The following is a 15860-nucleotide window of genomic DNA, read 5'->3' as shown; positions in this document are numbered from 1 at the left end:
AATCTCTTTTATATTAATTATATTTAAGCAACATTTTAAAATGCAATTATAGGGGTTCCTGGGTGGCTCAGTCAAACAACCAACTTCTGATTTCAGCGCAGGTCATGATCTCAGGGTTGTGAAATCGAGCCCCACATTGGGCTCTGCACTGGGTGTGGAGTCTGCTTAGGATTCTCTTTCTCCCTCTTCTTCCCCTTCACTTCTGTCTCTCCCTCTCTTAAAAAAAAATGCAATTACAGAGGTCAAAGACCACATGGTCACAGTCATGAAGCAAAAACACAGTGAAGAACAGGTTTTTCTAATTGAAAGTGAGTGTACACGCAAATCAAAGCATGGACAATATGGTATGCAAAATTGTTTTTGTAATCATGATTTAAAAGTAATAGCTGCTAATTAAGAAAAAAGTTCATTGGTATGATACCACTTTCTCATATGCCTTAAAATTGTAAAACAAATGCAAAATAGCAAAACACAGCACATCATAACCTTACATCATATTACACTGATAAACTTCTCAGAAAAACACAGCATTAAGTTTCTAAAATCCTACATAGGTCTGCTATGACCATACAATGTTATAACCTACTCAGAATGTATTATAGGATCATGTGGCAAGACCACAAAATGTAGCCATTTATGCCATAATTTCATCTTAGGAAATTTATCCTGAGTAAATGTTTCAACAGAAAAAAATAATAGGCAGAAAGATGGTCATGACAGCAGCACTATCTTTAATAATAGAAAACTGCAAACACTGAAAACACTGACTAATGTAGGAATAACCAGTAATAGTGGAACAGCTAATGTCAGCTTAAAAGGAGCAGTGTAAAGTTCTGAAGATGCTGTGGGCTTTATCACCACAGAGACTTGTTTTTCAGTCCTGGTTCAAACCTTTACTAGCTGTATGTACTAGCTCGGGAAGCTGCTGAACATGTTGTAGGTTCACTTTCTGTTTTAACAAAAGGAGATCATAATGCTTACGTCGAAGGTTTGGGAAGAGTAGAAGTCCAGAGAGACTCACATGGTGTCTGAAACTTACACTGAATAAAAACTCCCTCTCTTTACAGACATTAAAGTTGCTAGAACCATGCAGAAACAATGAAAAACATTCAGTACTCATTAAACAGTGAATATAAAACTGTATGTACAGTATAATTTAATAATGGATTATAACTAGTAAGTTTTAGTGAACAAAACTGAAAGCTACATGTGCAATTGGATAAAAAATGAATGGTGGGATGCATATAAAAATTACAATAATAATGGTAAAATAACAGTGGAACTATAAAAATTTTCCTTAGTGTTATTTTATTTTTATAATTAAAAAAAGTAAGAGATGGATGAGTATTTCTATAGAACCTAAGAAAGTTCTACTATTATGTTTATTATGGAAAATAAACATCATCACTAATCATTCAAAAACAGAAATTATGAGACCTGAAGCCTAAGCCTGACTTCTTAAGAAGCCTGAACAGCCTGAAGAGGGCCACAGTTATCCTGCTCTAATTCTTGTTTGGAAAAAGGGACAGATCCGGACACAATCCCTGATTCCTAAGTGTTTCCGTGGGCTCTCAAATTGCAATCATACTCTACACAATCATCCACAGTGCATTTTTTTAAAGATTTTATTTATTTATTTGACAGAGAGAGAGTGAGAGAGGGAACACAAGCTGGGGGCATGGGAGCGGGAGAAGCAGGCTTCCCGCTGAGCAGGGAGCCCAATGCAGGGCTCGATCCCAGGACCCAGGGATCAGGACCTGAGCCAAAGGCAGACGCTCAATGACTGAGCCACCCAGGTGCCCCACCCCCCACACTGCATTTTTAGCCAGACAGGAGTACAGGGGAAGAGAGCTTGGAGGTCATGTACCCTTAAAAGGCTGGCAATTGTGGATGCCATGACATGCACACAAAAGGTGGGAAGGTAATGCTTGTACCCAACTTCTGCCTCAGCTTTGTTCACTCTCTATTCCTAGGTTCCTCACACCCTAGAGGAGCACGAAGCCTCCCCTGGGGTACCCATCCGAGTCTGTCCTTTCTAAACAGAAAGCCAGTGCTGTGCACCCAGCCCTTCATCCCAACCTGTCCTTTTAGAATTTATGACTGCAAGTGCCTGCCCTCTGGCAGCTTTCTTTTTAAAAAGTAACGTACTAAACAACTTCACACTAAGAATGAAAGGAATGGCAGTAAGATCTCATCTCTATTGACCAAACAGCTCCAGCCAGCACATTTTATGGATCATGATTCCTACGGGGACATGTTAGCCTCTGTAACAGTGAAAGAACTATGCTAGAAGAGGAAGAGGAAATAATCTTCCTGGAATCCTTTAAATTACATTTACTTGGATTTTTACTTACTTACAATAGAAGATACAACTACTACTCTTTTCAACATTTAGGAATAAGGGTGCATTTTATTTTTTAAAGAAATATTTTATAATGTAAGATTTTGTAATGTAATGAAAAAAGGCAGGGTTAGTACAACAAATATACTTAAAGGACAATGATAAACAGCATGATAAAGGCAAATAATGTTAAAAAGATGGGTGACCTATAGTTCCTAAGGCCCCAAAGTAGTTACAGTACTGGCACTAATGGCATTATTAAGCTATTTGCTTTTATTAGTATTTACAACTATGTACATTTATGTATATGTTTATACATGGATATATGTAGTTATCAGTCTTACCAAGAAAGAATTCACAAAAACTTTTTTTATTCTAAAAAAAGTGATTTAATTCTATTAGAAGCAATCTCGGGTTCCAAAGTAATGAAACAAATATCTACTTATCTGGTCATTAAGTGCTAACTGTAATGGAAGACAAATGATTGTTTTAATTTTTTTAATTCTAGAAACAACACTAACATTCCTACCAGTGGTGTCACATACAGTTTTATAACATTTTCAAGGCTATTCAATTACAAAAGGAGTAGTAAGTGTTTTCCTGACTAGAGTCAAAATATAATTATCTATTTATATGTTCCATGCATAGTAAAGTATTTACAGTATGATTTCCATTATTTTAAAAGAGATAAAAAATCTTCAAGGGTTCGCATTTATAATGAAATTTATCATAGATTAGAAAAAAATTGTCCTGTGACAGAAGAAATCCCATCACAATAAAAAATTATGGAAAAAAGAATGTTTGCTCATAGTTCGTACTTAAATGAAGACCTAGAATAGCCAATACAATGTTGAAGAACAAAGTTGGAGGAATAATACTACCTGACTTCACTATATAGATACGGTAATCAAAACACTCTAGTATAGGTTAAAGAATGGCCAAACAAATGGAAAAGAATAGGGAACCCACAATAAATACAACCAACAGATCTTTGAGAAATGAGCAAAGGTGATAAAATGGAGCAAAGATAGTCTTTTCAACAAATGGTGCTGGAACAACTGGATGTTCACATACAGAAATAAATAAATCTAGACATGGACCTTATACCGCTCCCAAAATTTAACTCAAAACCAATCACAGGTCTAAATGTAAATTAAAACCATAAAACTCCTAGAAGTAACCTAGGCGAAAATCTAGGTGACTTTAGGTGTGGTGATGACCTTTTTGGATACAACACCAAAGGCATGATCCATGATGTAACTGATGAGCTGGATTCCCCTAAAATTAAAAACTGCTCTGTAAAAGACCCTGATGAAAAGATGAGAAGACAAGTCATAGACTGGGAGAAAATACTTGCAAAAGACACAGGTGATAAATGACTTTTATCCAAAGTATACAAAGAAATCTTAAAACCCAACAATAAGAAAATGAACAACCTGATTTTAAAATGGCCAAAGACTGAAACAGACACTTCAACGAAGAATATATTCGGATGGAAAATAAGCATACGAAAATAGTTCAACATCATTTGTCATTAAGGAGATGCAAATTAAAACAACAAGATACCACTACCCACCTCTTAGAATGGCCAAAATACTGACTTCACCAAATGCTAGTGAGGCTATGGAGCAACAGGAATTCTTATTCATTGATGGTGGGGATGCAAAATGCTACACAGACAGTATGGCAGTTTCTTACAAAATTCAACATACTCTCACCTATGATCCAGCAATCACACTCCTTGGTATTTATCCAAAGAAACTTATAAACCTAAGTCCACACAAAACCTGTACACAGATGTTTACGGCAGCTTTATTCATAAGTGCCAAAACTTGGCAGCAATCAAGGTACCATTCAATTTGTAAATAAATAAACAGTAGTATATCCAGACAGTGGAATATTAGTTAGTACTAAAAAGAATAAGATATCAAGTCATGAAAAGACATGGAAAACCTCAAATAGATACTGTGAAAAAAAGCCAATCTAAGAGGCTACAAACTGCATGACATTCTAGAAAAAGCAAATCTACAGAGAGATTAAAAAGACTTAAAAGGTCAATGGTTTCCAGGGGTAAATGGGAAGGAATGATGAACAGGCTGAACACAGAGGGTTTTTAGGGCAATGAAATTATTCTGTCTGACACTATAATGGTGGATGCATGTCGTTATACCTTTGTCCAAACCTATAGAATGAACATCAAGAGTGAACCCTAAGGTAAACTATGGACTTTAGGTGATATTGACATGTCAATGTAGGTTCACTGATTGAAATAAATGTACCACTCTTGTGCAGAATGTTGACAGCTGTAGGAAGCTGTGCATATGTGGGGGCAGGTGTTATATGAGAACTCTCTATTTTCCACTCAATTTTGCTGTGAACCCAAAACTGCTCTAAAAAAGAGTATCTATTTAAAAAAAATTAATGGAGAAAACATTTAAATATTTATTTAACATTTTTTATATAGTGTATACAAATAGATGTTCTGGATTCCACAGCTACGTTCCTTAGCTAATAATACAGTTTAAATTTTCTGTAATATAAACTTATCTTATTCTTCTACAAAGAAGGTACAAATATTGGTGGCTATACAGGATATTTCTTTCTTTTAGGATTTTCACTGAAAGGCTGTCAATGTTTCTCCAGATAACATTTTAGGATCATCAGACATTCACTACAAATACATCTTGTGAGGCGATCTAGAACAGAGGTTGGAAAACAAGCCACATGCAGTTGCTGCTTATTTTTGCAAATAAAGCTTTATTGAAACACAGCTGTGCCCAATTGTTCATATACTGTCCTTGGGTGCTTTCACGCTACAACAAAGAACATAAAGCCCGCAAAGCCTAAATTATTTACTACGCGGCCCTTCACAAAAAGTTTCCTGGCTCCTGACTAAGAATAAGTAGTTGGTGTTTGGTAATTTTTGTTTAAAGAAAGAATATTGGTCTTTACCATTTCTTTATTTGTACATAATAAATAATGCAATTCATAAAGCAGCTTCCTAATGAGGATAAAAAAATACACTGATATAAAATAAATGCACATAAAGTGATAACGACACAATGGTTAGTGGAGACTCCACACTCACATCGACTGAATTTGCAACTGCACTAGTGAAATGATGGAAACATGTTACTTTATTTTGTATAGCACCTCATTGTCTTCATCTGTCAAATGATGATAATAGTACATGTCTCATTGGCTGGTGAGAGAATTCAGTGAAAATAAATATAACTTAAGCAGATTCAGACATTTACTAATCATTAGGAAAGATAAGTCATTAGTATTATATAATTTAATCATGATTTCTTTTCCCAAAAAGTTATTGTTAAACCTAAGGACACTCTCTTGAGATTAGTTAGAAACGTGATTTTAAAACTATTTCTTAAAGGGACAAAATGCATCAGGGATGCTCAGTGGGCAGTGTTCCATGTCTTCAAGTTTAATTCATCTTTGCTTTGTTTATATACTGAGGCTTGAAACAAGATTTAGTCTGGAGAAAAGGATTTCACTGCTCTTAAAACAAATTTAAAAACCAAAGGACCAGAAAGTATTCAATTTTATGTGCCATAAAAGGTTAATTACAGAAAAAAATTCTATAATAAAATAAAATGATCCAAAGACCCATATACAATTGGGCGATGATTAAGTTTTATGTAAGCAATTATTATTATTCCACTTTTTCTTTAACAATCTTGATTGGAGCATTTTGAACAATGGAATTTAAAAGTAAAATTGCTTAACTTCCAAGCACAATAAAACAACAGAAAACTTTATTATATATATTTCAGTTGATACTACTTCATGAAAACAGTAAGAATAATGTAACATTTCAAATTTTTACATTATGTAAAAAAATACAAATTGAAATTTTTGAGGTATGAAAGAAGATTGGTGCTTTTTAAAAAGATTTAAAAAAAAACCCCAAACCACAGAAGTTTAAAGGATGAAATTCTTCTTTGTCTTATCTATTGAATAAAATGGCAAACAAAATAGCATGACCTATCAATATTGGGATGATAATATTATCTATGAATATTTTATGACTTACATGGCTAACCACAGGACTAAAAAATTATTAAGAACTAAAAACTCACAGTCACGATCTCAGAATTGAAGAAAAATTTTAAGAGCCTAAAAATTAATAATTATAACCATTAAGTATTCTCTAAAAACAGGATAAAAGAAAGTAAGTGTACCTGGTGTCCAGCCTTTACTTGCTTCAAAACACTTTCATAGCATACTTCGTCCATGTTATTCAACTGTTGTACCTTAAGGTTTTTAAAACACAAATAATATAAAATGAAGCAATGATGAACTTTCTAACTACCAAAAATACCTGCAGATTTTAAGGCTTTTTTTCCTTTCAGATTAACTAGAACACAGAAGCAACAAATGCAATATAAATATCTTGCACGTAACAACCTAATAAGACACAAACACAATATAGTTTAAAGGTACAAATAAAATACCTCATCGAATACTTTCAAGAGTAACCAACTTCCTAAATGTGCCAAGTTTTTTAAAGACAATTTCAAGGATTATATACTAGTTGTAGATATTTCAGAATAATTTTAAGTTCTTTTCTCTGCCTTCCCCAGGAAAGCCCACTCTTCAGCCTGTTTTTCTTCTATTTCATTCTATAAACTAGGGCACTTTCTTGAGGAATTTTCAAAATCACCCAAACACTACTAGTAGAATGCCATGGTATATAACGTTGAAATCGAAGGAAACATACTGTTTTTGTAAATATATATGGAAAGGGGTATTTTTCTATAGAAACATTTTTCAGATTAATTGAAAATTTAATATCAAATTCATGAGGGTCTCATTTTCCCTACTAGTGATGAGGAAAACTTCCAACCAAAAAGGTAAGACAGTTAATCCAAAGGAGCAGGCACGTGATTCTGCCTGTATCTCTCTATTTAACACTTATTAAGAGTGTGGAGGGGATGAAAATGTCACACACATCTGAAATGAGTATGATTTAGATTATCTGCTTTAATAAAGTAAATGTTTTATCACTCTGTTACTCTTATGATTTGTGGTGACTAAGTAAAATAAGATAATCAGAAGATAATTTACTCCCCATTAATGATTCAAAAACAACTTCAGCTCACAATAATTTTTTCAGTGTAGTTTGAGTTGAGTTCCAGCCAAAGCCATTATTTCAAATTAGAGGTGTCAGGCACACCATCTTCCTATGTTCTTTCATAACTGAATCACATCATGTGTTTCTGAATAAAACTCTGAGAAACCTACAAGAGTTTCCTCCTATACAAGATGACCAATTAAAAACTGCTTAGTAAATATATTAAACAACACCCTGGGGAAATGCTTAATGGTTACCAATTGTATATTTCACTGAGTGTAAAAATAATACATTTTAGTAAGACAAAAAATATATATCTATACTTAATAAATACATATAATTAACTATTTACAGTATGTAAGATATGTAAAAGTGTTTTTCTAATATTGCCAAACTTTTTTAAACTTACAAAATAATTATGATGGTTTAATCACCTGATGCCATTCCTTTTATGATTACAATGTTAACATATTAGGGTGCAAGTACTTTGAATTTAATTAGCTTTAAGTGATTTACCACTTTGTATGACAGAATTGAAAAAAAAGTTTAAAATGGCTGAAAAGCATCTGAAAAATTTTTCTTCTCTGTATCTTTCTGTGATAACCATCTGCTATCATTTAAATTATAAAGCTGAAAGAACAATCTAAAGCTATAAAAAACCCCAGCTCTACATCTGTCCTAATGATACATTAAAATACATTAAATAATCAAATATATATTAAGTGACTGAAAAAAACCAAGTATGTGATACTGAAAAGCTCCTTGAAACAATTAATGATAAAATATGCAAAGCATAACTATGAACATGAACTATTCTTTTGTCCGTAAGTCTGAAATGGCTCCCTACAACTCTAAAGATACTTTGATGAAACGTAGATGCAGCATAGACTGTAGTGACAGTCACTTCTGGTATTTTTTAGCTGAGTATTTTATTTATTTGTAATAGTATAAGGTAAAATGACCCTACTCTACTAATAAAAATTTTTTTAGACAAGTAATGCAATACATTAAAGACCAAGGCTGACACAATAACACATGATTCCATCTTATTTTCTTTTATGAAGAGGTCATAAGGCATGTGAATCTTCTCTTAACCTTATTTCTTCTACAGAAAAAAAAAGGGTCATTAAACAGAATATTAAATGCATAAATTTTGAGCAAAGTACAGTATTCTTTCACAATATTACAGAAGTCTGAAATAAGCCCCTAATACTGTAAATGGTACATAGTAGTATTATAAACAAGCTTTTAAAAGCATTATAAGGAATTTCATTCTTTATTAATTAATATGGTAATTATAAAATATTAAAAGTGAAATAGAACACCTCCATTAATAGTTGTGACTAGGAATTATTTTTCAATTGCATAAAATGTATTGTTTATTTTAGATGAATATCGTATCAAAATGTGTGTTACTGGTTTAATGAGAGCCTTTTACTATTTCATACCAGCCTTCAATCATATCAAAATAACTTTTTCAAACAATGAATTATGGAACACTACATCAAAAACCAAAAAAAAATTCTGTTCTTAAAGGTCAATAAATCATACACACACAAAATAACTTTCTGAAAGTTATGTTATATATAACTTGTATTCTTAGCTAAGAATACAAAATATACATTGATAATAGCAATGCAAACTATAAGTAACTTTGGAAAGAGTTTTTCTACTACATATAGTTAAAGAAGTGTGCCTGATTTTGTCTAAGCCGTTCAATTTGTAATCCTACAGATTAGGTCTTATGGAGAAATCCCAAGCAAGCATTAAACAATACATCAACAAAAACAGCTTTAGAAAAGTATATTATTAAAAAAATATTTACCTTATTTGCACTTTTAACCCCCAGAAATGTCTGTCCAAGAGGAACTGGTCGAAAACGGCCATCAAAGTAGAAAAGTCCAATACAGGGATTAACGTGTAAAAATGTAGCAACATCGAGGTAGTTGGGTAAGGTCGCAGACAGCCCAAGAATTCTTATCATACTCTGTGTGGATTCCACCTACATGGGTTATATTATTTAATGTCTGATGTAAATTCAACCCATTTGGATTTTTACAGAGTTTGGAATAACTTTTAATAAATATAGAGTATGAAACATTTACAATAAAACAAGATTCCCCCCACCATTATGTAATAACAACATAGTCTAAAAGACAGATGTTATGAAAAAAAAAACTGGCCTAAACCTGGCATTAAGAATAATATAAAATAATTTAAAATGTTATTTTAGTAGATTTCCTGAACTGGAAAATCCTATTAGTTAAATGGGTTTTTGTTTTGTTTTGTTATCTAAAAATGTAGCAAGGTAAGGGACATACATGGATTAGGTTTTAGTCTAAGTTTTACCAATTTATAATTTCAGGTGCTAAAAACTAAAAACATAAAAGTCTAAAATAAGTAAGGTAAAATATTTTTAGGGCTTTACAAATTTAAATTTAAAATGCACGACAACTTCATGACAGAAATATTTGAACCTGTGTTACAATAGATTCAATGAAAAGTTATTTCCAGGGGCATTCTAAACATTTTGTTTTTTTAATTACTTATTTATTGGTTTTGTTTCTTTTCTTTTCTTTTTTTTTTAGAGGTGGGGAGGGGCAGAGGCAAAGGAAGAGAGAGAATCTTAAGCAGGCTCCACACCCAGCATAGAGCTTGATGCCAAGGCTCCATCTCACAACCTGGAGATCCTGACCTGAACCGAAATCAAGAGCCGGACGCCTAACCAACTCAGCCACCCAGGTGCTTCTCCATGGATCTTTTAAAAAAAATTCTTAAAGACTCATTTATAAAATCAGCATTTTCCTTCCCTAATTACAGACTGCTTACTCAGTCCATAATTCTTTACCTATTTTATAGTATTCCTCTTAGTATGTCATAGTAACATATAGTTGAGCGTATCAGTAAAACAGACGAATTTCTGAGAAACAAACACAAGTAACTGTTCTATCATCACAGAGGAAAAGTTCTCAAATTGGCTTAACAAATTATTATTAAGCACTTTATATTAAAATAATTTTATACTCAGAAAGTTTGATTACAAGGAGTAACAGCCAAAATGTGGGGAAAAATTATAAACTACTCAAAAAATGTATCAAGCCACATTTTTTTCTGTTCATTGGTGTAGTATAATACACTCATTTTGTTTCTGAGCACTGCTGACAACGCTAATTTAATTTGTTCACCAACTATCTACTAAGCTCTTAATGACAGGCACAGTGCCAACAGAGCAGGAGCTTAGAGTCTATATGTAATAATGACAGCAAACATTGTGATGTGTCCTATTAATAGCAGCACTTTCTAAAAACTGTGAGAATAATGGAGAGAGATCACTAATTAAACCCAGGTAAGTCAGGGAAGGCATGCTGAGTGCAGGTAATGGTTGCTGACATTCTAATCTGAGAGAACAAAAGACAGGCAGGAAGGCCAGAAAAGGTGAGTTTAAGACGGTGAGTTAAAAGATGGCCGCACTTAGAACTAGTGGTATGAACTAGAGAAGGGAGGTGACAGAAGACCTGGTTAGAAATGCAGACATGGGGGCGCCTGGGTGGCACAGCGGTTGAGCGTCTGCCTTCGGCTCAGGGCGTGATCCCGGCGTTGTGGGATCGAGCCCCACATCAGGCTCCTCCGCTATGAGCCTGCTTCTTCCTCTCCCACTCCCCCTGCTTGTGTTCCCTCTCTCGCTGGCTGTCTCTATCTCTGTCGAATAAATAAATAAAATCTTTAAAAAAAAAAAAAAAGAAATGCAGACATGACCATGAAAGAGCTCACATGTTGAGGAGTTTGTCCATTTAACTACTCATGAGCACTCAGCAGTGTCTGATTCTATCTCAATTATGTTTTCAGGTCTAATTCATGATAATTTATAGCACTGTCATCTTTTTAAGTTTCTAAATATTCTGTAAAAGGTCTTTACCATTTCTAATTGTATTTATTCATTGGTTTTCTACTTGTGATTAGACTTGTGAGGTTTCTTTAGTCTACTTAGTTTTTTTTAAAATTATTTTAGTTTTTTAAAAAAATTCTATTGTGTTCCTATTTCATAATTAATTTTATTTTTTCCGCTTTATTATTTTTTCCATTTGTTTTCGTTAGAATATTCTATTTAAAATTGTCTAATATTTAACATTTAATAATTAACTTATTTATGGTCCTTCCACTCCTGTTTCATTTTAGAGTAAAATTCTTACTCTGAATTATAGTTCTGGGTGTATAAGACTACTGTCTTTCTCTCCTCTCCCTTCCTTCCATAATCACTTACTGATCTCTAAGTGGCAGACGATTAATCTTTCAATTGGTTAAGTTTTCAATCTTCATTTCAGCAGATATAAAAGTGTAGAACGTATGCATGTATGTATGTATGTGTGCATATATATGCATATATATCTATATAGATGTGTATATATAATTTTATCATATAAAAGTTATTTCTAAGTTTCTATTGTATTCTATAAAGACTACGATCTGTTCAATTTGTGCTTTGAGAAAATGTCCCATGGAGACCTGAGATTTATCTACTCATAGGATACACAATTCTACATGTTTGATCACTTTACCATATTAATAACATTATTCAAATTCTCTACATCAGCAATACAGGATGTTAGTATTTGCCAAAAGAAAGAATCATTTTAATCACATGCAAACTTCCCATTTTAAATTAGGATACAAAATGTTCCTAAGGGGAATAATTTATATCATTAGCATGATACAGTAAAGGACCATTCACACCTAAGCCCTGGGGGTTCTGCAGAAATACTGGGTGGCGTTCTGCAGCCCCATGTCTCTACAATAGTCCTTCTGTCTGTGTTCCCATATCTCTTCTGCTTTCATATTTTGTATACTTCGCTTCTAAATAAAAGTCTGATTTAGAAAATGGTTTCTTACCTGAAAAAAAGTTTGAAAACCTCTGATGTGATTTTATTATTTTTTTTCAAAGATTTTATTTATTTATTTGACAGAGAGAGAGACAGCCAGCAAGAGAGGGAACACAAGCAGGGGGAGTGGGAGAGGAAGAAGCAGGCTCCCAGGGAAGGAGCCTGATGCGGGGCTCGATCCCAGGACTCTGGGATCACGCCCTGAGCCGAAGGCAGACGCTTAACGACTGAGCCACCCAGGCGCCCCTCTGATGTGATTTTGAAAAGTGCACATGACTTAGAATGAACTTGGCAAGTTAATCAACCCATGAGAGAATGTATATAAAAAGATTTCTAACCTTAACGAAAGGCTATACAATATTATTATCTTTTTAAATATAGGAATATATGTCATTCTCACTCTCTTGTTACCATAAGTAAAATAAGGGGGTTCATGGAAAGACATTTGGGTCAATATTTTATTTATTTCTTCACTTTCCTATATTTCTTTTTTGTTCAAAATCTGCTTGTATCATGCTGGTATCCTCAAGTTTACTGCACCTAAGGGAGCAATTACCAATGCCAGATTTCTCCTTGCATACTGTAATACAATGCACATACAGGTTGGAAAAATCCAAATGCCTGGGTATATTTCCTGACACAAAGGTTTCTTATAAGCATAAGTGAAACTGTGGCCCTGTAACTTCCAAACTCTTTCTGTAAGTTTAGAGATGAGTTTAGAGGTTATATCTGGGCTTATTTGACTAAATAAAACACTACCTATGAGATATATATGGCTCCTTAGAGGATTCTTACCACTTTTGTAAAAGAATAAGAACTATAACTTGTAAATCAACCTTCCTTTCAAATTAAAGATATTTCTCTGGATATAAAAACAACCTCCATTGCAAAAAACCCTAAACTGAGTTTATCATGTACTGAATCAACACAAACATTTGTCTGGCAGAGTTACAGACTGGTTAAAGAAACAGATCCATTTGCTCCATTAAACTTACAAATCAATGGGTTTGTAAAAATTATAAAAAAAATGTATAAACTAGCCAAATTTATAAAAGAAAATGAAAAAAAAAAAAGAAAATAAGCGAAATTTCAAAATATGCTTTTGAATTTAATTCAGAAAGTTTTACCTTTAGGTGATATTATCCAGAAAACAACTCAATAAGCCTTGGAAATCATATTTTGTTAAATTATTGTTCATTCATTGATTTTTAGCGAGTATTTTATAAACCTGCTTTCACAAAGAAAAAGGGGACAAAGTATGTTCCAATTTGATATTCATTATTACTAGAAAGGATTCAAGAATAAAATAAATAGGGGCGCCTGGGTGGCACAGCGGTTAAGCGTCTGCCTTCGGCTCAGGGCATGATCCCGCGTTATGGGATCGAGCCCCACATCAGGCTCCTCCACTATGAGCCTGCTTCTTCCTCTCCCATTCCCCCTGCTTGTGTTCCTTCTCTCGATGGCTGTCTCTATCTCTATCGAATAAATAAATAAAATCTTAAAAAAAAAAAAAAGAATAAAATAAATAACAACAGATAGTCAGAAAAGGTAGTAAACAAAAAAAAAAAAAATACTCCTTAGAGAGGAGAAGGATAGCACTTTAAGTAAGGTCAGAGAGGATTTTGTCAGCCATTTCATTAGTCAGTCAACAGATTTCAATTGTGTACCTAAATGCATTTTAGAGTAGGGGAAGGGAGGCACCAGGAAATAACAATAAACATAACAGTTTGCAACACACATAACAGGGTCTTTACAATCAAGGAACTGACATTTTTGAGAGAGAGAGAGAGACAACCATAAACTCATAAACAAATTAGGCAATTTCAGGTATCAGTAAGTGCCATGTGTAAAACAAAATAGGGTAATGGCATAAAAGGTAGCATGGGAGGGGTCCCACTTTAGGTGGGATAATGAAGAAAAGCCTTGCTAAAGAAATACTTCAGAGACGATCCGGGGATAAAAACCTTCAAACAGAAGAAAAAGTAAATGTGCAAAGGGAGATTGGAACAAGCTAGGCAGAAGGTAGATGAGTGAGAGGAGAGAGTGGACAGAGCTGAGTTTAGAGGTCAACTGATTATCCTCTCATATATGACTCCGTAGACCATACTTCACAAGCTTGATTCAACAGATAGAAAGCAGCACTTTCTACCCACAATACTGAAAAATACACATGGGAATTTACATTAAATAGCTATAGGAGCTTTGTAACAATTAAATGTATTAAGTCACCAAAAACTCAGTAATTCCAAAACTGAAAAATAACATAGACCACTTTCTCTGATTACAGTGTAACATACCCAGAAAGATAAAACCAAGAAATGGCCAAAAATTCCTATTCATTTGGTAATTAAAATATATCATTATGATCTTATGAGGCTACTATCAACAACTTCATAGCAAGTTTCTGAGGAGGCTGTTGATAAATATGCTCAGGCTAAAAGACTCAGTGCATATAAGAAAAGTAGCCCAATGTGAGTAATAGGAATACTTTCAGAATTAGCCATCCATCAACACTGGCTCAGGACCTAAACTTTAGGCAGTGGGGATATAATGAATAAGACAGAGATCCACACATACAGGGACTGTTTGCAGAAGCATAAGGAGAGAGGTTTAAAACATGATAGAGATGGATGAAAATTAAAGTATAAATACATATATAAAAACATCTGGGGGCGCCTGGGTGGCACAACGGTTAAGCATCTGCCTTCGGCTCAGGGCGTGATCCTGGTGTTATGGGATCGAGCCCCACATCAGGCTCCTCCGCTATGAGCCTGCTTCTTCCTCTCCCACTCCCCCTGCTGGTGTTCCCTCTCTCGCTGGCTGTCTCTATCTCTGTCGAATAAATAAATAAAATCTTAAAAAAAAAAAATCTGACCATGAATTTGCTTTCACTAAAAAAATCGTATGGATATCAGCAAAATCCCAAACCCAACCCAACTAAAAACAAAGGTACCCTCTATAGGGGAAACAATGAATACCTATTACTTAAGAAACCTCTTTTACATGTTGTGATGAGAATCCTTTACAGTGATTAGAATGATAATTTTAATTACACAGTAGTTCTATGTAGTACTGGTGATGATTTGAAAGGAAATGAAAGCGATTTTTGGTTTTAAAATCATTATTTACAACATAAAAGTTACTGAACATATTTTTAGGGTATTCCCATGTTAAATATATGTTACTCTGCAAACACCACAGACATTTTTCTGCTAAAAATCCATTTTAAAACTACTCTATTTTTAATCTAAAAGTATAATCCTATTATTCTCGATATATATAATAAGCCTGTATGTGAATTACTTTCTTTTAAATGAGAGTAATTTGGAACTTCATGCTCTAAACCAAATCTCAAAGCTCTATAAACTACACATATCTACCTAAAAAGTATTAATTGTTGAAAACTATAAAAATTTTAATATTTTACAGCTTCTTCTGTATCACTAACCCAAAACTACACAGTAAGTTTTTATGATGTTTGTCCTCAGATAAAATCTAAGTTCAGAGAGTTAAGAAGATAACTAATATTAGTTCAATGTTGTTAAATACA

General features: G+C 33.6%; 1 protein-coding gene across 7 annotated transcripts in view; it reads right to left on the bottom strand.

Moving 5' to 3' along the window:
• ASCC3 (activating signal cointegrator 1 complex subunit 3) overlaps positions 1-15860 on the bottom strand; it is a 317566-nt gene that overhangs the window by 175870 nt on the left and 125836 nt on the right. For all 7 annotated transcript variants that reach the window (XM_026511731.4, XM_048225883.2, XM_048225882.2 and 4 more), the window contains 2 exons: positions 9259-9435; positions 6541-6612 (listed from right to left, as the gene is read on the bottom strand). In XM_026511731.4, the coding sequence (XP_026367516.2) occupies positions 6541-6612; positions 9259-9435 (249 nt within the window). The remainder of the gene's footprint in view (positions 1-6540; positions 6613-9258; positions 9436-15860) is intronic.

This window comes from Ursus arctos, unplaced genomic scaffold (genome assembly GCF_023065955.2).
Source record: "Ursus arctos isolate Adak ecotype North America unplaced genomic scaffold, UrsArc2.0 scaffold_13, whole genome shotgun sequence".
NCBI lineage: Eukaryota > Metazoa > Chordata > Mammalia > Carnivora > Ursidae > Ursus > Ursus arctos.
The sequence above is the reverse complement of the archived record's forward strand: the minus strand, read 5'-3'. Positions and strand labels throughout refer to the sequence as shown.